Source organism: Danio rerio, chromosome 6 (genome assembly GCF_052040795.2).
Source record: "Danio rerio strain M-AB ecotype USA chromosome 6, GRCz13ab, whole genome shotgun sequence".
NCBI classification, from domain to species: Eukaryota; Metazoa; Chordata; class Actinopteri; order Cypriniformes; family Danionidae; genus Danio; species Danio rerio.
Genome location: NC_141026.1, coordinates 20,301,088 through 20,326,321, shown reverse-complemented (window position 1 = coordinate 20,326,321; position 25,234 = coordinate 20,301,088). Strand labels below are relative to the sequence as shown.

Sequence of the window (25,234 nt, the reverse complement as noted above, 5' to 3'; positions counted from 1 at the left end):
TTAAAATACTCAAAGCTTTTAGTATTGGCTTCCTTTTGCTAATTTAATGTGTTTTAGAAAAAAAAAATACAGCACAAGCATCATGTTTCATTTGAAAATTCTAGATTTTTCTAGTGCTGTGAAATGACTAATTGTGACTAAGAACGTACAAAATAAAAGTTTGCATTTACTTGGTTTTAAATGTACCGTGCATTTTAATTATGAATGTAAAAATACACACATTCATATATATATATATATATATATATATATATATATATATATATATATATATATATATATATATATATATATATATATATATATATATATTTATATATTAGTGGTCTAACGATATGCATATTCAGATTGAACTGTTTGGTACGACACTTTCGGTTCTGTACACATTGGAAAACGAACGATTCAGACTAATATCTAAAAAGATAAAAGAGAATAAGTACAAAAAACAATTCTGCAATGCTGTCAATCGTGTGACTGATACCACGTTCACCATCGCTAAAGAGCATGTATTTACTGAGATGAAACTAATATTGCAGCTCATGAAAAGACCCTTGCTGCTATTAGGATGACGTATGCAAATAATAAGTTAGATTATCATCTGTGCAATATCAAACACCTCCCTTGAAAACAGCACAGTTATTATTGTTAATTCAGTTCATTTCATTCACGTCAAACAGTGTGTGCAGGGTTGGTGAACTAATTGCAGATTTTTGTTTATTTGTTAGTTGTGATTAGAGTGTTAATATAAAATAGAATCTGTTAATATAAAACTGTGCTCATCATTTTTTGTTGAGTGCGACTAAATTTTGTCTGGGGCACCTACATTTTTGAAGTTATGAGCACCGGTGCTACCAAGAAAAACAGTTAATTTTGAGCCCTGTGAGAAATTTCCAGTAGTGGAAAATTCGGGTTTTAAGAAAATGTTAAATGTAATAGAGCCCATTATTCCTTCATGAGCCCATTTCAGTCAGATAATTCCTGCTTTCAGGTCCACTACAATGGCAGGTGACAGTAAAATCAAGCAGATCTGTGCTGTCTGAAGAAAAGGTGGACACTCATCTTTCTGAAAATAAAAAAAATATTTAAAAATAGATTGAAACTGAGTTCCATATAAAAACTAAGTTGTTCTTTTCTTTTCATTTGTTTAACTACTACAATGTCACATTTGCTTTTTATAGGAAGCTTTTTGATTTGAAGTAAAAAGAAGGATTTGTTTAATTTGCTGTTAAGCAGAAACCCCAGTATAGCTCTATCACTCTTTAAAGTAAAATAAAACAAAACAAAATCAAACTTTAATGATGTTATTTTAATACATAAAAAATTAAAATGAGAGTAATCTTCTGGCTTTTTTCTTTTTTTGCTGTATCGAAAACATACCGAACCGTGACACCACTGTGTCGTATCGAACCGAACCGTGTTATATATAGTATTTATGTTAATACATAACATTATAAAGAATTTTCTTATTGCATGGTTTCTGTTCATTTGCTGTGTCTTATGCCTCTTTTGTGTTTGTGCTTATACATTTGTCTTCATGTTTTTTAGAATTATATGTACAACTACAGCAAGTGGCAAGGAGAAGTCTGGTCACATCTCGGTGAGAGTTTCTGGTGGAGGTTTCGGCTTGTCAAGTCAGATATTCAGCTACCAGGTTAACTTTTATTTACTACCAATAAGCAAATTTTTTTTTGTCCATGGCTAACACCCGATTTATGTAACAGTTCATCATTTTTGTACACTTTTAAATACGGATTTAGAACTGCAATACACACCGATTTGTACCCTAAGCATCTGATTTTTTTTGATGAGCAGTGACTAATTTTAGAATTAAGGCCAAAAAGTTCTATCTTGGTCTCATCTGACCAGAGAATCTTATTTCTTATTAGCTTGGAGTTCTTCTGGCGGGCTTTCATGTGTTTTGCACTGAGGAGAGGCTTCCTGCTATAAAGCCACTATTGGTGGAGGGCTGCAGTGATGGTTGACTTTCTACAACTTTCTACCATTTCCCGACTGCATGTTTAGAGCTCAGCCACAGTGATCTTTGGGTTCTTCTTTACCTCTCTCACCAAGGCTCCTCTCCTCCGATAGCTCAGTTTGGCTGGATGGCCAGCTCTAGGAGGGATTCAGATCATTCCAAATTTAAGGATTATGGAGGTCACTGTACTTTTAGGAACCTTATGTGCAGCAGAATTTTTTGTAACCGTAGCCAGATCTGTGCCTTGCCACAATTCTGTCTTTGAGCTCTTCAGGCAGTTCCTTTGACCTCATGTGCCTCATTTGCTCTGACATGCATTGTCAGCTGAAAGGTCTTATGTAGACGGGTATGTGGCTTTCCTAATCAAGTCCAATCAGTATAATCAAACACAGCTGGACTCAAATGAAGGTATAGAACCATCTCAAGGATGATCAGAAGAAATGCACAGCACCGGAGTTAAAAAATATGAATCTCACAACAAAGGCTCTGGCTGCGTCCGAAATCACCTACTACTCAGTAGCATTTGAATTTAAACGTACTACTCGGCTGTTAGAAAAGTACGTTCTATACAGTATGAATGTAAAAAGTATGAATGGAATTCGGACGTACTACATCCGCCATTTTGTCATGGTCACGTGACCCACCTGCGTCAGTTGCGTCGCTTCAGTTGCATTCATGAATTCGCTCGTGGGGCATCATGGGATAGCAAAGCGTGCATGGAATGCGCACTTCAGAATCTCGCCGGAAGTAGTAAGTCATCTGGGTTTTTCTCGCATATTGATTTTCAATTTCTATGAATTTGGACATACTACTCAGCTCGCATACTGATTTTAGCGTAATGTATAGTATAGAAGTATGCAGTTTCGGACGCAGTCTCTGAATACTTAAGACCATGAGATATTTAGTTTTTTCGTTTTTAAAGGTGTAGTGTGTAAGTTTGACACCCAGTGGTTGAACTAGGTATTACACTTTTTTCAAAGCAAACACTTGCACATCTTGCTAGATTGAGAACCAACAGAAGTGAATGTATTGAACCTAAAGGCTAATTTAAATCATGTTTTAAAAGGAAGCTTTTCCATATTAAAAGGAGTTTTAGTTTTAACCAACACCTCAAATCGATATATTATAAACAGCTTCTATTTCCTTCAGCTGAACAAGAGGATAAACTGATAATAACACCTCACATGCTTTATTCAGTGTTAAATGCTAACAATGTGAGTTTGAATGTCATTTTACATCTAGATCTTGAAAATAAAATAAACTGTTTCAAATTGAACTTTAGAACTGTGACTCAACACATAGGGATTCAGCATGTACACTTAATATAATGTTAAAGAGGTTTAATATGTATTAATTAGATTATAAAGCTTACAATTTTGTGACCGAGTGCATTCTGTGCTTCTGAATGGCTGTATTTAAATTTCTGTTGTGTTTCGTCTGGTGCAAACAACCAAATTGCTTAGTGCTGCACATTCCATCATGTAGAATGTTGTTAGGGCATGAGGTTACAATGTAATCTGCTAACCTAATGTTTACGCTTGTAATATTTATGTTATTTGCTAATTATTAACCACATGTGGAACTCTGAATCTGCGTCTCATTTCTGAGTCTGCTACTGTCCACTTTAGGTTGCATTTCCGTCATGGATGCATGCTTTGAGAACCTTTCTTTATGAATGAATGAACTGTGCAGTTTTCAAACAAAACCCAGGGTACTGAAATATAATTGGCTAAACTGACATTGGGCAAAAACCCAGAACAAAGACAGTCATTCCGGCATGTAATGCACATTTTCAAAGCAGAATATCTGACTTCAGCATTTTTTTTTTCAGATAAACAAGAACTTTTTTTTGTTCACTTTTTTTAATATCTGCAAACATATTATCGTATTTTTATACTTTAGTAGAGTCAAAACTTACATATGACACCTTTATTAAATCTGCAAAAATGTCAACAATTCTGTGTTTTTCTGTCAATATGGGGTGCTGTGTGTACATTAATGAGGAAAAAATGAACTTACCAAATGGCTGCAATCAGGGCGTGACATTAACTTTTTTGATCACCAGCCACTGTAGCTAGTAGTTTTCCACCATTGCTAGCCACCCGCCATTTTCACTAGCCACAATTTTGCTGCTGGGAAAATATATTTTAAATACATAATTTTGACTTTGGCATGGGTTGCGGCATGCTAAAATGACTTCATTTAGATTTTGTGCTTTTTCCACTTGTCTCCTCATTCATTTAACTGTTTTTTGTTTATGAGCTTACTCAATGAGCATGAGAAAATGGGTTATGCTTTCATAAAAACGTGTCGCATTGAAATCAGTTTTTTTTTTCACAGGACTTTTCAGGGCTTAACACAATAAGGATTTATAATTTTTTTTCCCTCTGGCCACACCAGACTAATTATTTCCTTGCCACAAATTTTAAATAATGTGTTAAAACAAGCAAAACACTGCTGTATACATACACTTTTTATTCAAAATACAGTTGACATTTCAAAAATATATATTCCCACACATTTAAAACTATGCACAGTGGCCACACTGCATACAACAACAACATATTAAAGCAGTATTATTGTAAAGGATGATTATTAAACTATATTAACAAAAATAACAGCAAGCAAAAGCAGGTAAAAATTTTGTGCGTGATAATCAAAAAATGTTTTTTTTTGTTTATGTTAGTTAATGTTAGGCCAATGTTAGTTGTTAGCCAATGTTAGTTGTTTAGGAGTTAATGTTAGTTGTTAGCCAATGTTAATGTCAGTTAATGTTAGGCCAATTAATAATCTGTTTAAAGAATGTTTAAAGAGAAAGCGACAACAAGTGCTGCTGCTTAAAAAAAATCTCAAGCCCTTGAAGGACTGTGGGTGCACGAGCATCGCACTAGTTTCGTTTCCAGACACGGTTGCTTCAAGTGAGGAAACAGAGCTTTTAAACACTCGATATTAAAGCCCTCGTCAGTGAGTGAGGAAAGCCTATCTCACTTTGTGCGTGGTCCTCTCATTCAATATTCACCTGCTTTCTTTTGCTCGCGCGAAAAGCTGTTTTTGTCAGTCGTGGTTCTTCTCGATTCTAAGATCACATTTGTACGCATATAGACAAATGGTCATAAACTAACTGTCACGGTCCGTGAGGGAAAAAGGAGCGAGGACTCAGGTGCAGCAATAATGGGTTTTTATTAATTATAAAATGAAAACAAAAAGGCAAAACAAACAACCCCGAGGGGGAATTATAAAACAAATAAATGAACAAACAAACTTGACTGGCTGGACAAGACAGGGCTAGACACAACAGGACAGGAAACTTTCGACGACGAACTGGCAAAGGACTGAAAACATGAGGGGGATTATAAAGCAAAAAGTAAATTGACACACAGGTGAACACAATTAACTAATGATGGGTTAACAAGGAGGGTGGGACTAGACAATAGACGGGAGAGCGCATGACACAGAGAGACAATACAAGCCATGCGCTCACATAACACAACACTGAAGCACACGACAAAAGCACGTGACCACAATGTAAACACCGAGCCACGTGCTTTGACAAAAGACGCAAGACACGAGCACACGATGAATGAAAGCAATCACCGTGAGCTCACACACGCAGCGTGCATGCTTCATCCCAGCGCCGACCAAAACCGAAACCAACAAGACTGAGACGCTGGGAATGAAACACCACGCTGCTGACAGACGAAAACACAAACACGAGTACAAGAGCGCACGCGTCTGAGGGACGCAGAGCGCGCGCGCGGCCGCGTCAAGCAGGAGCGCGCACACTCTACGTACACCCACGACGGCGCGCGCTCACACAGAGACAGAAACAGGACCAGACGTGAGAAGTGTCAGAGCTCTGCCACCAAAACAAGAATTTTCAAGACCAAAGTGGCAGAACCCTGACACTAACAGTCTAATCTGTGGTGATGACGAGCCAGCACTGGCAATTTAAAAATGAGTTTCAGCCAGCCAAAGTGGCTTGTGGGAGTGGCTGTTTAACCCGGCGCCACAACCGAAATCTACCCGCATTTGGTGGGTTGGCGGGTGTTAATGTAAAGCCCTGGCTGCAATATAACCAAGTGTGAATAATTTAAGGGGTTCTGATTACTTTCCATACCCACTGGATGTATGTATTTATTCATGTATGTATGTATATATGGTTTAATACTTTAGTGCAGGACCACAACAAACAATTATTTTGATAATTGATTAATCTTGTCATTATTTAACAAATTAATAATTAATTGTCATTGAACCAACAGTAGGTTTTGAATAATTATTTTGCTTTTGCAACTAGTTAAAATACTTGTTATGCATATTCTAAGAAATGAATAAAAAAAATCACATTATCTTTTGAAATCATTGTTTCAAGGAGCTTTAAACCAGCTGAACAAGTCACTCTCTTTTAGCTTTCTGATTCTGTCAAATTCAAAAGTTGCACCTCGCTTACACACTGCTTAATACACACAAGACAGCAATAAGCAAATATCTTTACATATAAAAAAATTTAAATATTAAGGATATATATAGGAAATAATAAGAATAGATATAGGATATAAATATAAAGGATTAAAATATTACAAAACATTATTTTCTAGCCTACGTAAAAATGAAAAATCACTGCTTTTATGTCTTCTTCATCTCGGGAGGCTTTTTCAGTTCATTCATAACAATTTGCTTTTGTATAATGTTATTATTATTAGCAGTATTATTTAATATATCCATATTTATATTTGTTTTATTAAAAACAAGCTTAGATTTGCCCACCTGTCAGGTTTTAGACCATATGGGGCATGGCAGGTGTATTTGGAAATAACTCAGTATTTTGACCACACTTGGTCATTATTGTTCATTTATTCGTTTGCTACAAATCAGAACTGAATTTAGGAATAGTTTTGAAACAAATCTTTGCACTTAACAAACAAAATTAATTATTTATAGGCTTATTGATGTCTGTGCGTAAAGGTTTCCTTATCCAAGAGCGAATGTGAAAGTAGATCCATTATCTCTCATTCTCACGCAGTAGATGCTCTGTTTAACAGTTTTCTGTTAAAAAACTGTCAACTGTTAACTGTTCGCTTGTGAAATGCTCATTTTTTCCAATTAGACTAACTTTGCTCTTGGCGCGACGCAGCTGGGTCTTAAAGGGAATGGGAGATGAGACTCTAAATGGTTTATTCTCAAAACACACCTATAACTCATTAAGAAAATAAACTCAACCCTTTTAGCCCATGCGCCTTGGCGCAAAGCGCATTTTCCCATCCGTAAATTAGCAAAAATGCGTTCTGACACGCCCTGAAAGCGTTTGCGCCCTACGTTTTGCGCTCTGCGCATGGGCTGTCAAAATAGAGCCCCAAAACTCTAACAATAAAAAAAAAAAACTAATACATAACTATTTGTAAGTCAAGTTTTTCTACAATAGACATGCCAAACCTTAGCTTGTGATCGAGCTGAAAAGTGATTGGTGCATTTAAATCGACTGCTTTCTTTGTTTTTAAGAAGTATTTGCAATTTTGAAGAATCAGAAGAGTTTAAATCAAGGTATCTTACATATTTCACTTTTAATTAGGACGAGAATCATATTTTGTACAGTAAAATAACTTTGTTTATGTAAGAGGTCATTGTCTGGGATTGAGACAACATAACTGAGGTTTAATTTCAGTGTGATATTATCGATTACACACACATATAGTGTTTTAAAGACACCTAAAAGGTTTCAAACATTTCACACCTTATAAATGTCAGATCTTCCGTCGAATACCCCTTTATTTCTGATTAGTGATTATTATGTGAAGAATTTCCACTGATTTGTTTTTATCTCATTTCTTAAGGACCCGCATCTGTTTGAGGTTTCTCCTCAGAGGGGGCCAAAAGCAGGAGGAACTACTCTGACAATCACAGGCAGGAATCTTTTGACTGGCCGCGTTACCGATATCAGTGTCCTGCTGGGGAATGTGCCCTGTTCATTGTAAGTCCTCCATGCATGAGTGTAATATGAGCATAGTCTATGATTGGGAAGTTCTTTTATCCCTTCCCTTCCTTTGCAGAATATCAGGTGTTCAGGAGGACTCTATCAGGTGTCAGACTGGAGCCAGTAACAGGACTGGAGAACATCAAGTAACTGTGCGCTATGGAAACAATGAGCGACGTCTCCCTGGCACCGGCTACTTCTATACCCCTGACCCCAACATCACAGACGCCATGCCCTCCAAGAGCTTTATCAGGTATAAGGCTGGAGTATGTTACATTTATTCGTTAAAAATAATGAAGAAAAAAAAGCAAATCTTCCTGAAGAGGGAAAAACTAAAGTGCTGAAAGTAATGTGTAGTGGTATAATAAAGAGTTTGCTCATTACAATTTTTTTAAATTTATGTTTTCCACATTTTATTTCAGATCATCAAATAAATTTAAACATTAGTCAAAGATAACACAAGTAAAGTTTTTAAATGAAGGTTTTTATTATCAAGGGAAAACAAAATCCCAAACTGTGTAAAAAAAGGGATGTAAATGACTTTACTTCATTGTATATGCCATAAAGTGTCATATCACAGAGAAAAGTCATGGTAGGACATTCTAATTCAAGAACTCATTGTCAAAAAGGAAACAAAATATGTATTAAAATTAATGCATAGATGAGTTGTACCCAATAAGTCAAGTAGTAAAACAGTAGTGTCAGTTTTGATTTAATAATCTGGGATATATGCATTTTGTCATGATGACCAATAACAGGGTGTCTGCAGGGTGTAAAAGGGTAATAAATAGGGATGCACCAATATTCATTTTTGGCCGATACAGATAACCGATAATTCTTCAGACTTGGAGGCTGATAGCCGATATGTATAGGCCGATTATCATAAATATTTTAAATTGTTATATTTTTATACTTCAAACTTCATAAAAGTTTGAACTGCTCTTATGAACTGAATAGCCTACACACAAAGCAAAAAAAGCTGTAACTTCAAAATTGCAAGGTGATTATAGACCTATATTCATGATTTCACATAAATCAGCATGCCAAAAATTATTTCCTTTTCTTCATTGCAAATTAACATGCGAGTTGATTGTTGCATAAAAATAATAGTTTAAATAACAAAAATGGTATTTAATTAACAAGCAAGTTAAAATTATTTAAATAAGATGAAAATGAAAGAGCTAAGGACTGAAACCAGCTCAAATGGTCATGAATAAAACATGTTACAGGGATGTACACATGTACAAATATGTCATGTCTGAAAAAGCCTTTATCAGAGGTGTTTTGACAGTTTAGAGCCACCGTACAAGCCAACAGCTAAATATATAGTACATTTAGAAACTGCGGCACAGATTCATCCTATTTGGCGTTTTAACATATCACATGTAGGAGCTGCTTGTCAATCAGATGCTTCTGCGCTCGTTCTTGCCGTCAATCGCGGGAAAATGATCAATGAAAAGTTTATGATAAACCGCTGAGAGTTTTACTCAACTGTAGAGGCAGAGTTGCCATCAGAGTCAGATTTTGATACAAAACCTGCATTGAGCTGACTTTATGACAAACACACAGCAGAATATAAAGACAGAATGAGCGGCTAGTTAAAAGCCCCTTTGACTGGATTCACCTCTCGGATCGATAACAATAATCTTAAAAATAGCATTTATTGGCCGATAACGATATGGCCGCCGATATATCATGCATCCCTAGTAGTAAATGAAATTAGCCAAAATTAAGGGTATTAAAAAGTAATAACCGTCATCTGACGAAGTATTAAATCTTTGAGTCCAACTTTTAAGATACATTTTCAATTTGTTTTAAGTGCAGCCCTTTATTCTAAAATGTCAGTGGATTTATTTATATGTTGAGAGCAGGACCTGAGCGATATCATGTGAGGGGGTTTTCATTCGTGCGCGCTGAAACAAACTAGGTACTCGGCTGGCTTGCTGCCAGCCATATAGGCGATCTCTGGCTGGAGGACTCAAGATTTAAAGACTGGCTTAAGCCTGTAGTTGGCAACAGCCACGAGGCATATTGCCACGTCTGCAAGAAGACGATTAGTATAACCTGGCTTGCACACACAACACGCAGTGCTTGCACAGCGGTTTATTATGACACTTTTATGGATAATTTTTTCCCGCAATTGACAGCAAGAACAAACATAGAACATAATTATGTTCAAAAGAATTTAAAACGCCAAATGGTATGAATTTATACCCCATTTCGAAAGTAAAACATGCTCTAATAGGTAGTACAGTGTGTGGGTGAGAGGGGGGCAGTGTTTCAATGGGATCCGGTCATGTTATGGTTCTGTAACTGCTGGTGTTGGTTGCTGTATGGTTAACAATTCTGACAGTTAAAGTAACTAGGTTAATTTTAATTTAAACTATTAAAAACAAATAAAATATTAAACTATTATTTGGGCGTTTTTTTGGGTGGTTTTGGGTGTGTTTTGAACAGCTTTTGGGCTGGAAATAGTCTGCTTTATCTGACAACACTGGTGGTAGCTTGGCAACAGAGCCGCAAAGTCAGCATACAGAATCTATCTGCACAGTTCAACACTGTTGTCTAACCGTGCTGAGAATTCTGAGCCGAGAACGGTTTGTAATCGTGCTGTGCCGTTCCAAGCCCAGTGGAGAAACTATCGTAACCGTACCGAACTGTTCTTAGGAGAGCAGCTATTGACATTGATGACATATAAGACATTGATTAAAAACTATGGACAAAGGCCCATTGTGACATCTTGATTAATCCCTCTGCTTTACTTAAATGTATACATATCTGCAATATGTTATTCCATTTTTAAAGACATTTCATTTACGTCACTACAGTTGCAGCTCTAAGTCGTGCTGGTATTAAATTTTTTCTTAAAGGTATTAAAAAGGTAGTAAAAAGTATTAAATTTAACTTATGAAGTTCTGTATATAGCCTGAATAACTTTCTTGTCTGGACTGATTTGTAAAAATAGAATGCTCTCATATTCTGTATCTAGAAACAGCAATACTTGTATCTGGTAATATAGTTAAGGCATTAGCTAACATGAACTAACAATGAGTACGTCTACATGGACACCAGTAGTCTGATTTTAACACAATAAAGACAATACTCTGATTAAAACTCTACCATGTAAACAGTGCTTTTTAAAATAATTTAATTCGATTAAGGTCACAATCGAACTAAACAGAAATCGTATTAAGATGTGGAGTATGCCAATTTTAGTTGCATTATTGAAATGCAGAACAGACATAAATGCCGCAATCAAACTATTACCATTATGTAAGACTTTTCACCGTGTTTAGGGACAGGATATTCTATACACACATTGCTTTTTGACACTATTCTCTGCACCTACCGAGTCAGTTATAGACCTCAGACTCCTGCATCGCATAATGCGGAGGATTTTTTTCATATAAGGTGTGTGATATCAAATTCCATTAAAACTACACTCTTTCATCAGTTCATACTCTCATCCAATATCTTGTTTTGTTTTTTTTGTCACGGGGGGCATGCATGAAATGTTCCTGAATGAAAGTGAAAGTGCCAAGCTGCAGTTCAATTCAACAAATTAAAAATGAAACACCCGAAACCACATGAAACTCCAGGGAAAATGATAATGGCGTGCTGACGCAATGACGTTAATCAAATGATGTGCTATAACATGTAAAACGGGATCATGAAAGGAACATTTAAAAAGCTTTATTCAGATTAAGGCAAATAATTTGATGTCCATGTAAACGTAGTCAATGAACAGCATATATTTTATAGCATTTGTTGAAATTCACCATAGTTAAAGTTAATAGTACATCAGTACAATAACGGATATAAAAAAAATACAACTCTGCATTTTAATGATGTGTTAGTAAATGTTGAAACATACTTTAGTAAAAGCTATATTTTTACAAAAATAATAAAAAATTTGGGTACTAAACTTGGGTAGCTAATAACTCCTATCTTAAATGAAACCTTATTGTAAAGTGATAATCTACAAACTTTGTTTAAGCTTTCACATTCCTAAGACCTCTTTTCTGTGCTCTTGGAAATAATATTTCTTCTTTTATACATTTATACAGTGGAGGTCGTGTAATTAAAGTCTCAGGCCATAACTTGGATGTGGTACAAAAACCTCGGATGCGAGTGACGGTGTTCCCAACAGACTCCATATCCACCTGGAAAAAACAAAGACGAAGGAGAAAAACTAGAAGTACAACAGATGTGGAAGTGCTGGAAACTGACTGTACAGGAAACACACACTGTTCTGTCAAACAGGTGATTTTTTTATTCACTTCAATTAAACCCACACATATAATTAATTCTCAAAATATTATTATCATTATTTATTTTTTTTAGAAAACTGCATGAACTCAGATAAACTGTTTGTTATAAGATTATTCAGAGATACTTTATGAGCTATTCATTTTTATTTTATAAACTGTTTAGATTCCATTATGAAAATAGTGAGTTGGTATTGTTTTGTTGTTACTTTATTGTCTGTTGAACATTTAATAATTTAGCAGTTAAAAATTCTGAAATACTTCCCTATATAAAAAACAGGTTTAAGATTAATCAAATGAGTGTTATTTTGTTGACTCTCTACACACAGTCTTTTTCTAATGTTTTCATTTTTTCTGTAGTTTGAAGAGCACTGTGAGGTGCAGACCTCCTCTCTGTTATTGTGCTGGACCCCTGGTGTAGATGCTGAAGTACTCAGCGGAAATATGCACGTTGAGTTTCTGTTGGATAATTTACGGTTTGACTTTAACTCTGTCAGTCAGTCACCTTTCACTTATAAGCCCAACCCAACCCTCCATCCGCTGAACCATCGAGATCCCACAAAGCCATATCGCTACAAACCTGGATCGGTCATATCAGTGGAGGTCAGTGGGGCTTTTATTATTGCATGTTTGACATTTATAAGATTTAGGCGACAGATTTACTAAACAGGGCAAATTTGCACAAGAGTGAAATTCGAAAATGGTACAGATGACACCGAGCAAATTTTAGAACATAGATACACTACCTGACAAAATTATTGTCATCAATCCCAGTTGTAAGAGGAACAGATAATAACTTGACTTCTAGTTGATCATTTGGAAAAGTGGCAGTAGGTTGCTTGGACCCAAGATTCTCACAAAAATCAGCCATGTTTGGTGAAAGACAAATCATGGTTTGGGGTTACGTTCAGTATGGAGGCGTGTGAGAGATCTGCAGAGTGGATGGCAACATAAACAGCCTGAGGTATCCAGACATTTGTGCTGCCCATTACATTACAAACCACAGAAGAGGGCAAATAATTTTCTTCTCATTCTTCAGCCTCCACATCAGTTTCTAAAAACTAAGAAGGCAAGGTGCTCCAGGAATGGCCAGCTCAGTCACCAGACATGAACATTATTGAGTATGTCTGGGGTAAAACTGAGGAGGCATTGAAGATGAATCCAAAGAATCTTGATGAACTCTGGGAGTTCTGCAAGAATGCTTTCTTTGCCATTTCAGATGACTTATAATAAGTTATCGCTTGATGCAGTTCTCCAAGCTCATGGGAGTCATACACAATATTATTTCTTTTTTCACTGCTCCATGACTTTACATTCTATACTGTACATTATTTCTGTTAAGTGACAAGACTTTTGTCCAAGCAAAGTCAGACTTTACTGTATTAATTAAATAATAAAAAAATCTAGGCATGATTATAATTTATTTTGGTAAAATAAGCAAAATCTAGAGGCCTTTGCCGTTAAGATAAGCTACTTTTAATAGCAAATGATCGACTAGAAGTAAGGTTACTATTTGTTGCTCCAAAAACTTGAATAGATGACAAGACTTTGGTCAGTTAATGTAATATCTGATTTACATATTGACCAAAACAGTAAGTGCAGCACAAATTAGCATAATGACAAATGAGCAGAGCTGATGCTATTAAGGTCCAGATGATCTATTATGACAAGGTACAGTGCACATTTTTTATTGGTTATCATTTTATTTAGAGTTATTTATTGGCCAAAGAATATTCATTTTAATAAAATGGAGAAGCTTAATGTAAATGACCTCAGGACAATGACAAAAGTAACAAATTTTACATGCAAAGGTGAATGACTTTTGAGCTGGACAGTACTCATGTGCTCAGTTTAAACAGCTTATGTTTATTTAAAGTGAGCCATTTCCATTTTTATTTACATGAAATCCAGATGATGTACTTTTAACAGGCAAAGAGAACAGATCGCACAATGTCTGAGGGAACTAAGATTGCGCTGGTATTACAACGTTACTCACCCTAGTTCCAAGTCATCTTTTAATTCCTAAAGCAAATGCCACACATCTGTTCTCTGCAGTGCCTCCTTCTGGCAACAAAAGCAGTCATTTCAAGTGCAACATGTTAGATGTGTTTTTTATAGCGGTTAAATGATGTTATTATGTTGAAACACTATATATAAATTTTTTTATGTAATCACAATCAACATTGATTGGTTTCAGTGTGCTTAAATGCTCAAAACACTTCAATCTTATTGTTCCGTCATTGGTGACACGGTGGCTCAGTGATTAGCGCTGTAGCCTGACAGCAAGAAGGTCGCTGGTTTGAGTTTCGGCTGGGTCAAATTTTTGCGTTGAGTTTGCTTTTCTCTCCTTGTTCGTAGGGGTTTCCTCCGGGTGCTCCGGTTTCCCCCACAGTCCAAAGACATGCGCTTTAGGTGAATTGAGTAAACTAAATTGGCCATAGTGTATGTGTGTGAATGACTGTTTATGGATGTTTCGCAGTACTGGGTTGCAGCTGAAAGGGCATTCGCTGTATAAAACATATGCTGGATAAGTTGGCGGTTCATTCTGCTTTGGAGATCCCTGATGAATAAAGGGACTAAGCTGAAGCAAAATGAATGAATAGATTACTATAATATTTGTTGTGCACAGTTTGCCTTGTAATTTTTATGCAAATTGCTACGTTAATGTACATTATACATTGAGATATATACTTAAAAAATTATGTCACGAACATAATAATCTGGACAGGGTGTGTTTTTTAATAATAAACTGCTGACTGTACATAATGTACCAATTGTCATGTTAAGAACTTGATCTAATGTGTCTTTTTAACTTTTTTTCTTTAGGGTGAGAATTTAGACTTTGCCATCTCCAAAGAGGAAGTAGTAGCACTGATTGGTGAGGGCGTTTGCACTGTTAAAACTCTGACACATAATCACCTTTACTGTGAGCCTCCATCCCAGCAACCCCCCCTCTCCCTCAGGCATGGACGCAAGCGAGAAGGAGCTGAGGCCTTTCCAGAGTTTATAGTAAGCATGAAACCAAATCCCTCACAACACACAGTGATTGCCCCTGGAAAAAAAAACTGTCAGCTAAAGCATTAGCTGCTGCTCAATTGACAGGCTCTATTTTAACGATCTAGGTACAACGTTTAAAGCGGATGGTGCAAAAAGGACTTGTCCGAATACACTTTTGCGGTTTTATATGTAAATTTGTATTTTTAATTGCAATAAATGCATTTAGATGCTATTCTCAGTGGAAATTTATTTGCACATCATTATTAAGGCTACATTATAAATCAGTGTGCAGTAATAACATATTGAGTGTAAATGACAATATTTATCAAATTGCTGCTGCCTGATTGAGATAAAGTCCTCTCAACATCTACCCTTAACCCATACCATAAACAATTAAATATCATCTGACATAAGGAAAGGGAATGAGGGCTCAGAGCAAAAGGGGGCTTTTCTGAATTGTGTTTATATATATGTATATATATATATATATATATATATATATATATATATATATATATATATATATATATATATATATATATATATATATATATATATATAAATTGGTGGCTGTTTCTCAATCATGCAAAAAAAGATCCTCTTTACATGACCCTCTATGACGTATTTACATTACTCTCTACGACAAGAGCCAATCAGGTAACATGGTTAAAATCTTACGCAGATACCTAAACGTTTGATGGGCTATACAGTTGAAGTCAGAATTATTAAACCCCCTGAATTATTTTTCCCCAATTTCTGTTTAACGCATTTCTAAACATAATAGTTTTAATAACTTATTTCTAATAACTGATTTTCCCAGAGACGGGTTGTGGCTGGAAGGGCATCCGCTGTGTAAAAACGTGCTAGATAAGTTGGTGGTTCATTCCGCTGTGGCGACCCCAGATTAATAAAGGAACCAAGCCGACAAGAAATTTAATGAATTAATTTCTAATAACTGATTTATTTTGTCTTCGCCATGATGACAGTACATAATATTTGACTAGATATTTTTCAAGACACTTCTATACAGCTTAAAGTGACATTTAAAGGCTTCACTAGATTAATTAGGGTAACTAGGCAGGTGAGGGTAATTAGGCAAGTTATTGTATAACGATGGTTTGTTCTGTAGACTATCGAGAAAATATATAGCTTAAAGGGGCTAATAATTTTGACCTTAAAATGGTTTTTAAAAAATTAAATAAACTGCTTTTATTCTAGCCGAAATAAAACAAATAAGACTTTCTCCAGAAGAAAAAATATTATCAGACATATTGTGAAAATGTCCTTGCTCAGTTAAACATCATATGGGAAATATTTAAAAAAGAAAAAAAAATTCTAAGGAGGGCTAAAAATTCTGACTTCAAATGTATATGCTGTACATATCTAATAAATATTTGGTTTAATTTTACTTTTTTATAGCTCCATATTGTCTTATAGTTTTTAAGATTTATTCAGTGAGCGACTCAACAAAAAGAACAAAAACTTTTTTTACCAATTTGAATAATTTCATGCAATTTATTTCATACGACAGACTTCACTAAAAGTGCACATTCATCTGCTTTTCTGGTACTTAATTTTTTTTGTAGTGGGCGTTGTATTGCACAAACTGCTGTGTGACAGTTTGTCTGTCTGTCTGTTTCCAGGTCCATATGGGAAACCTGAACTTTTCGCTGGGTCAAGTGCAGTATGATTCTCTCAGTCACTCCATCTTTCCACTGGTGGCACAGATTGGGGTTGGAGCAGTTGCTTCTCTGGTTGCTCTTATTGTACTCATCATAGTGTTTATATACAGGTGCGAAAACTGTTTAATGTAAGATGATGTGCTTTATACAGTGCTGTGAAATAGTACTCTAAAAAGAATGTAGTATTTAAAAAAATGTGAAAATGCAGCTATTTGATCTGAATTTCTAGATAAAGAGATGTACATTGTGTTTTCATGTTCTCCCATTTCTCTTCCACCCAGGAGAAAAAGTAAACAGGCTCTGAGAGATTATAAAAAAGTTCAGATTCAGCTGGAGAATCTAGAAACCAGTGTGAGAGACCGCTGCAAAAAAGAGTTTACAGGTAATTTGGGTATATTTAAGATTAGATTTCTAATGATTTAAAAGGGTTGCGAACTAAATTGTTTTATTACAGTGTAAAAGTGCTGAGTTCCACACTATCAATTTGTGTTGGGGCAACATGAAGGAGTTAAGTTAACTTGTTAGTTTTTACAGGTTTAAGTGGATTGAACATAACACAATTAAAGGGTCAAGAAAAACCAAAACACATTTTCTGAGATGTTGACAGTCATATATGTGTCCCACGCTGCTATAAACACTGTTAGGACACATATATTTCACAAAAAAAGTGAAAATTGGTTGTTTTTGCATTAATTTGAGCAAATTCGTTTTCCCAGTTTGAAACTAATTTTTGAAGCTGCATCACAGTGATTAGATCCTTGCGTGTATTCCAGCGTGGAGAGTGGATGTCTGTACCAGTGTTACGGTTTAACTGGTGGCTGTGTTAGTTGTTTGAACAACATAGTTTTTAAGTGTACGCTATACAAGCTTTGCATTTGATAATAATTTTTTACATTAAAGGGCACCTATGGTAAAAAATCTACTTTTCAAGCTGTTTGGACAGATCTGTGTGTTGGTATAGTGTATAGACCGTCATACTGGGGTGATGTGAACAAACCCAGTCCTTTTTTTTCAATTTAACTACAAAAAAAGGGTCGGCCAATTGGAGCTGTTTTCAAATCGATCACACTATTACGTAGGTGTGCGATCCCCCCGCCCACCGAATTGATTGACAGCTGCGCGCATTAACATGTTCCGGTAGTCACCTGTATATGTCAACAAGACCAGGCAGACATACGCAAAGCAACCGGGAATAAAAGGTCTGTTCTGTTCGCTAGGATCAGCAATCATCATCAAATGTGATTAAGAGTAAGTTTTACATGTTTAAAGTGTTTTAAAACAGAATATGTGTGTAATTAATTACAGCGTTTTACTTCAGCTTTACTTCATCAGCACAGTCGCGTGTCAGAACAATTATAAAAGAAGACACTTCAATCCCGGTTTGTGGAAGTTAAATCAGGTTTATTTTGTACATTAGCATAACAGATATCCACACAGTACTTGAGGTTAGCCTTAACTAAGCTAAACGCGCTCTGTCTGTCTGCCTGCCTGTGTGTGTGTGTGTGGATGTGTGTGTGTGTGTGTGTGTCATCTGCGGTGTGTGTGTGTGTGTGTTTGTGTGCGCACGCGCGCGTTAACTTTGTAACGAAATTGTGTGTGACTCATCAATGCAACTTCACAATACTGATTAGTAAAGGTTAGTTCTTACTGTAGTATCTCACAAACGCTACGTGAGACCTTCTTCCTTTAAGTCTGTCTGTTGTCTGACGCAGCTGAGGGAGGAGGCATGTAGAAATAGTAGGCGGGAAAGACTCGTCTTAAAGGCGCAGTACGACAAAACCACCCCCTGCTGGAAATCAGTATAAAACAGCATCTTGTAAAAGGTATAATGAAAAATCTCATGGGTATTTTGATCTGAAACTTTATATACACATACTAGAGACGCAAAAGACTTATATTAAATCTGAAAAAAGGGGTAACCTAGGTGCCCTTTAAAAAACATCTGAACCAGAAGTGTCTTTCTCATATGTTCTGGGATCTTTTTCCTAATGTTACATTGTATTTGCACTGGACATAGTCAGTTCAGCATGACTAGAGACTATAGAATATATTAAAAGTAGTAATTCTGTCTACACTGAATGCACTCAAAAAATTGCCTTTGCTGCTTTTATTACTTGTATTACATGAGTTGAAACAAGGGGCGAAGCAGTGGTGCAGTAGGTAGTGCTGTTGCGTCACAGCAAGAAGGTCGTTGGGTCGCTGGTTCGAGCCTCGGCTCAGTTGGTGTTTCTGTGTGGAGTTTGCATGTTCTCCCTGCGTTCGCGTGGTTTTCCTCCGGGTGCTCCGGTTTCCCCTAGTCCAAAAGACATGAGGCACAGGTGAATTGGGTAGGCTAAATTGTCCGTAGTGTATGAGTGTTTGTGTGAATGTATGTGTGTGGACGTTTCCTAGGGATGGGTAAAAACTTGCTGGATAAGTTGGCAGGTCATTGCGCTGTGGCAACCCCGGATTAAAAAAGGGTCTAAGCCGACAAGAAAATGAATGAATGAGTTAAAACAACACATTTTTTAAAGGGCCATGAAACCCCCCTGTCTCAGCAGGGCATTTTAACACCTCTAGTTTGAAAAAAGTCAGGAAAGTGGGTGAGTCCAGCTTTGTTTAGATGGGAGTGTTGAGTGGCCAAAGGTTTGCATGAAAATGGGAATTTCATTATGTCCACACGCTGATTTTCACAGCAGCAACTAAAACACCGCTACAGGGGAGATAGACAGTGATTCGGAGAGCAGCATTTACAGCTTAGCTGAGAGGTGTGTGGAAGTGGAGGATTTTCAATCCATAATATTGTAGTGATATTACTGTAAACCTAGTAACTAAATCATTTTGACTAAAGTATGTCTTTAAAAAACTAAAAGAGCACTGCTGACGATACTAACTAACTTTGCCATCTGATTAAACATAAACAAAGAAAATTGATCACACACTTACCAGATCTATGGAGACAGGACAATCAACACCAACCAGAACTGTGTTTTTTTTTCAAAGAAGACCAGTGACAAATCTAAATTTCACCATTTCAAATTTGTAAAATTGATTGTTTAACTTAATTGATTTGTGTTGGGACAACATGAAGGAATAACGTGGAACTCAGGATTTTTTACAGTGTGTGTATGATGCAAGAAATAAACTGATTTCTGGTATTTCCTTTACATCTCTATCGTTTTGTTGTTATAATAATAGAAACAATTGGTTACAAAAGTGTATTCAATTGTTCAAAAGAACAAACATGCTTCATTTTTTTTTTCACAGTGCCATACAAAAAATTATACAATTAATATAATCTAATAGTGAATTACAAAGTGTCTTTACACAGCAATGACTGCTCAGAAACCAAACCTGAAAAGGTGTAAATTCAATTAATAATAAATATATATATATATTTTTTGACATTTTTACCAATATTTGATAGGACATTAGCATGGCAGAAAATGAAGTTGGAGAGAGGGGGAGAGGGGCGGGATTGGGAAAAGTCGGCGACCAAAAATTTGGATTTACACAAACCGCTTAATGCGGCAAAGCGTCTTTACACTGAATTCTGAGCAGACAGACCATCTTAATGGTGTAAAGATGACTCACTATGCTAGTTTCTCCAGTGTAAAGCTGACCTGTGATAATTGTACATCTGACTCTTAAACCTTCTCAGACCTGATGACTGAAATGATGGATGTGACGAGTGATCTTGTGGGATCGCGGATCCCTTTCTTGGAGTACCGCATGTATGCTGAGCGCATCTTTTTCCCTGGACACCGCGAGTCTCCGCTTCGCAGAGACCTGGATGTGCAGGAGTGTCGGCGGGCCACGGTGGAGCAGGGACTCATTCAGTTATCTAATCTCCTAAACAGCAAACTCTTCCTCACAAAGGTACTTAAAGTAATACTACTGTCACTGTTGATCCGTGTTTGAGCTGTATCTGAAATCGCCGCCATACACTTATTTCTTGTATTAGTCCACTATCAGAGTCCACCTAAAGGAGTGTATTAAAACAAGTGAGTGAATTTAAACACTCAGGTTGATTTCTAGTAGCCGTAGCAGCTAGAAGCGGTAGTTGCTGTACACATTGAAGAATTTACAAATCATTTTAACAAAGTTATCATAATTATCATAAAAACTGCATTACATGTACTTACTATAATAATAGTAGAAAACCCTAAAACAAGCCAACAGTATGCATCCCTACAGTAAGGACATGTTATTAATTAATTAATATTATTCCCATACTCTGTACAACACAGATGTACACATGCAATGACAAAATAACTGAATTTATAAACAATTTACACATTTTCAAAGTTTATGGGCACTTCATTCTTTGTAAATTTCATTTACACTTCATTTCAAGGGTAAATGCAGTTAATTAATCAACGTTTTTGGGACATCCTGTTGCATTATATGTTGGTGCACTAACCACTATAAATTTAAAATAAAACAAATTACCCAAGGATAATATGACAACAGCCTAGCTTATATTAAATTTAAAGGTGCAGTAGGTGATTGTCCTCAAAACCATATTTTGTTGTGCTGGTTGAATGTCTCTTCACATTCCAATAGTAATGATTAAAGTAAATGATCTAAATTAATTTATATGTATTTTATATGTATTCTGGGTAAGGCATCAGACTAAAACTAATCTAATTTAAAAGTATCGGGTCAACATTTCCCTTAATTCTAGTAAGTAGCTTATAATGCCTGTCAGCAAATTTAGATTTGAGGTACTGCGTACCTGTTTCACGCAGATCCGCCTTTTGTGCGTACACGCGCTGTGGGTTCAAGTACACAAGAGAGAGAGAGAGAGAGCGAGAGCTAAAAACATGCTAAATCAAAACTTTTTAAAAACCTGAATCAATATTGGAGTTGTTTTTGCATGCTGGAGGAAGGACAGCACCATGGCTGAATTATTTTTTTGGCAAGTTTTGTTTTAAAACTATTTTAACTTAACGCAAAGCTGATGTAGATGTTGTTGTTACAATGGGTTATATGCAAAGAAGTGTTGTTCAGCCACTGAAAACTTCCGGCGATAAATTGTTGTGACTATTTTCAATTTCATAAGGGACCTTTTACAGCATTGATATCGTAGATTTTATTTAGTTTAACAACAAAACATCAGTAAATAGCGCTATTCTGCCTAGCCTGCTTTATTGAGGTGAAGTTGGTTTTATATTCACATCACATTGGTTAATTTTTGAACAATGACAACCTGTGATGCACTCCCTATATTGTTTAGCATGCTACTCTGAATATTCGGTCTGAAGTAGCATACAAGTATGACTTAGTAATAAGGGGAGGGACTGTTTCAAAGATTTAAGCTAACCAGTTAGCATTGTGGCAGATTACCTACTGCGCCTTTAATGTCAAACTCAAGTAAACATCCCTGTTCAATAATTTAGCATCAGTCAGCACAAAGTAGTTGTTAAACTCATTTGATTTACACATCAAAGTCTTTAATCATGTAAATTCTCACGTAAAATGTGTGTATCACCAGAAACTATTCTTTTCCTCTTACATTCCATGATTCATTTTTAAAACATCAACTTAGGATGACAAAAGTGTATCAAACTTATTTTGCCTACTAAGAAATGTTTATATTTCCTATAGCTCCTGAAGGGTTGTGCTAAATTAGAGAATAAGACCTTTAACTCTTTACTCACTGAAATATTGCTGGCAAAATCCCTGGAGATTATTATAAAATGTTTTAACTTTATAACTTTACTGTATGAAATTTAGCATCAGATAAAGGGTTAAACAAAAAAACTTTTCTTTTAAAACTATTTTTTTATCACTCAGAATTATACATAATCTGGTGTTTCCTTGTTTTGCATCATATTTACACCTTTTTATAATAGTTTTTTATTTTATCCATGAAACAATTCTCTAACTTCACTTAATGGTATTTTGTTTCACCTTTTCATACCCATTCTTTCTTGTAGTTTATCCATACTCTTGAGAGCCAGAGGACGTTTTCACCCAGAGACAGAGGATATGTGGCTTCTTTGCTCACCGTGGCTCTTCACAGTAAGCTGGAGTACTTCACTGACATCCTCAAAACATTGCTGAATGATCTGGTGGAACAGTACATCGCCAAGAACCCTAAACTCATGCTCCGGAGGTAAGAGTAATGAATACACTGATGCTAGAAGCTGCCATTTATTAATATTCACTGTTTTTTTTACAATGACTGTATGATTGAGGCTATAATTCTGTTCTCAGAACTGAGACGGTAGTGGAAAAGCTCCTGACTAACTGGATATCCATCTGCCTATATGGCTTCTTAAGGGTGTGTATGAAATGGCTAGGATTGTTATTGTTTGTAATGTGTGTATTTACAAAAATTTTAACCAGCTGATAAGTAGATGCGATTTAAAAGTATTAAGTATGTCAATCTCTGGTCCAAGAATGTACAGTTGATGTCAAAATTGTAAGCTTTTCTGTGAAATTTTTATTCAAATATTTTCCAAGTGATGTTTAACAGAGCGAGGATATTTCACAGTAGGACGTTTTCCTAAACATTTTTTTTTCTTCTGGGGAGTATTTATTATTATTATTTTTTTTTTTAAAGTTTGGCTGGAACAAACTATTTTAAAGTCAATATTATTAACCCCTTAAGACTTTTTTTATAACTTCAGAACAAATCAATGTCCAATGATTTGCCTAGTTAACATAATAATCTACTTAGGTCTTTAAATTTCAATTTGAACTGAATACTAGTATCTTGCAAAATAAGTAGAATTTAGTAGGATAGAAAATATTATGCCCTGTCTGTCAACATGGCGGAATAAATTAGGGGGCAGAGGAACACAAAGTAACACGTTTTGGTTGTGGCAAAACAATGAACAAAGTAGTAGGGTTAGACAAACCATATTTTTTATCAACAACACACAATCCTCTCCAACAAATAAGCACTGGTTGTATGATCGCCTGACCTATGGTTTCTGTGCAGTATTGCCAAAAGTGCCAGGAGTAAAATTTTACTATTTACCCAACCTGTCGGGCAAGTTGTAACAGAAAGAGGGTTAGTTGTAACACATGCTTAAAAAGTCAGATTTTACACAAATAATTTAAATTCAGTGTAAAAAACTGAAGGGTTCTTAACTATGTTGATCCAGAACCCCAGAGGCAAACTGGAAGTAAAAATACAGAGCGGAATCAGTTCATGGGGAAAACTGGATGAGTTTCAAACTTGCTCATAAGCTGATGCTTGATTATCTAATTCCAATTGTATGTAGTCAATCTAGGGCCATATATACTAGCAAAATAAAAGAAAGTTTTTTAAACAAAAAAAATTTTTATAACATTTTTTAAAAGAATTAAAATATAAATTGAGGGCTAATAATTTTAATTTCAATTATAAATAATCTCTGGATACCAACTAAAGTGCACAATATTGTGTATAAAAACAATTAAATAAAATAATGCTACATAATACAGACTTGACTGAAAACCCAGAATGTTCTTTTGTCGCTCCAATTTTGGCTTTTTATCTGAATAGATTTGAGACGTGTTGTGTAAATGCCATGTTTTATTGGGATTGTATTTCTGCTCTCTGTTTTCAGAATTCAGCTGGTGAGTCTCTGTACATGCTCTTCAGAGCCATTAAGCACCAGGTGGATAAAGGACCTGTGGATGCAGTGACAGGCAAAGCCAAATACACCTTAAATGATAACCGCTTGCTGAGAGAGGATCTGGAGTACCGCACTCTGGTTAGACCTTTTTTTTTAAACAAATATTTTTATTATACAGTTAACAAGGTAACAGAGTATACCAACAAACCTCTGTTAAAAACGAAACAAAACTCAATCTTGGCTTACTACTAAAGTAAAGTAATATTATTAACTAATTAATAAAGTGTGTAGCGGTATACATATTCATACTGAAAATGTGTGCATAGAATAGAAAAAGAATGAACAAACTGTGACATCTTAAAGAACAAGTCCTGAGCCTTGAGGTTTTTGACTATGGTTACATCTCAGCAGGGGCGTAGCCACCGGGGGGATGGGGGGGAGGGGGTACGCCCCCCTCACTTTTAGAGACAGACCATTTAGAAACAGGTGATTAAGAATGATAATAAATTTTTGGATTTCATACAGCTGTCCCCCCCACTTTTAAAATGACCACTACAACCCTGCATCTCAGAATAATTAACATCTCTTGTCTCATGTAATCAAATGATTAGTGTTTACCCCAGGTAATTATTCAGTGTCCAAAGCCACTTAGTTCTGTAGGTCTCTATAGTATAGTTTTCAGTAAATTGATTTATACAATCACTATATTTTACTTAACATTTGAGTGGTGTTTTAATTATATTTTATGTGTTTTAATAAATCTTCTATGAAAACAAGTTATGAAATCC

At 35.7% G+C, this 25,234-nt stretch overlaps 1 protein-coding gene across 9 annotated transcripts in view; it reads left to right on the top strand.

Annotated features, from left to right (window-relative positions):
- plxnb1b (plexin b1b) overlaps nucleotides 1-25,234 on the top strand; it is a 109,911-nt gene that overhangs the window by 66,201 nt on the left and 18,476 nt on the right. For all 9 annotated transcript variants that reach the window (XR_015493413.1, XR_015493411.1, XR_015493414.1 and 6 more), the window contains exons 17-28: nucleotides 1,546-1,651; nucleotides 7,807-7,943; nucleotides 8,023-8,199; nucleotides 12,014-12,209; nucleotides 12,575-12,817; nucleotides 15,041-15,223; nucleotides 16,855-17,003; nucleotides 17,175-17,275; nucleotides 20,534-20,751; nucleotides 22,815-22,993; nucleotides 23,095-23,161; nucleotides 24,438-24,584. Coding sequence is in view for 3 of the 9 variants with exons in the window: in XM_087256942.1 (XP_087113068.1) it covers nucleotides 1,546-1,651; nucleotides 7,807-7,943; nucleotides 8,023-8,199; nucleotides 12,014-12,209; nucleotides 12,575-12,817; nucleotides 15,041-15,223; nucleotides 16,855-17,003; nucleotides 17,175-17,275; nucleotides 20,534-20,751; nucleotides 22,815-22,993; nucleotides 23,095-23,161; nucleotides 24,438-24,584 (1,903 nt within the window). In the remaining 6 variants the exon portion in view is untranslated. The remainder of the gene's footprint in view (nucleotides 1-1,545; nucleotides 1,652-7,806; nucleotides 7,944-8,022; nucleotides 8,200-12,013; nucleotides 12,210-12,574; nucleotides 12,818-15,040; nucleotides 15,224-16,854; nucleotides 17,004-17,174; nucleotides 17,276-20,533; nucleotides 20,752-22,814; nucleotides 22,994-23,094; nucleotides 23,162-24,437; nucleotides 24,585-25,234) is intronic.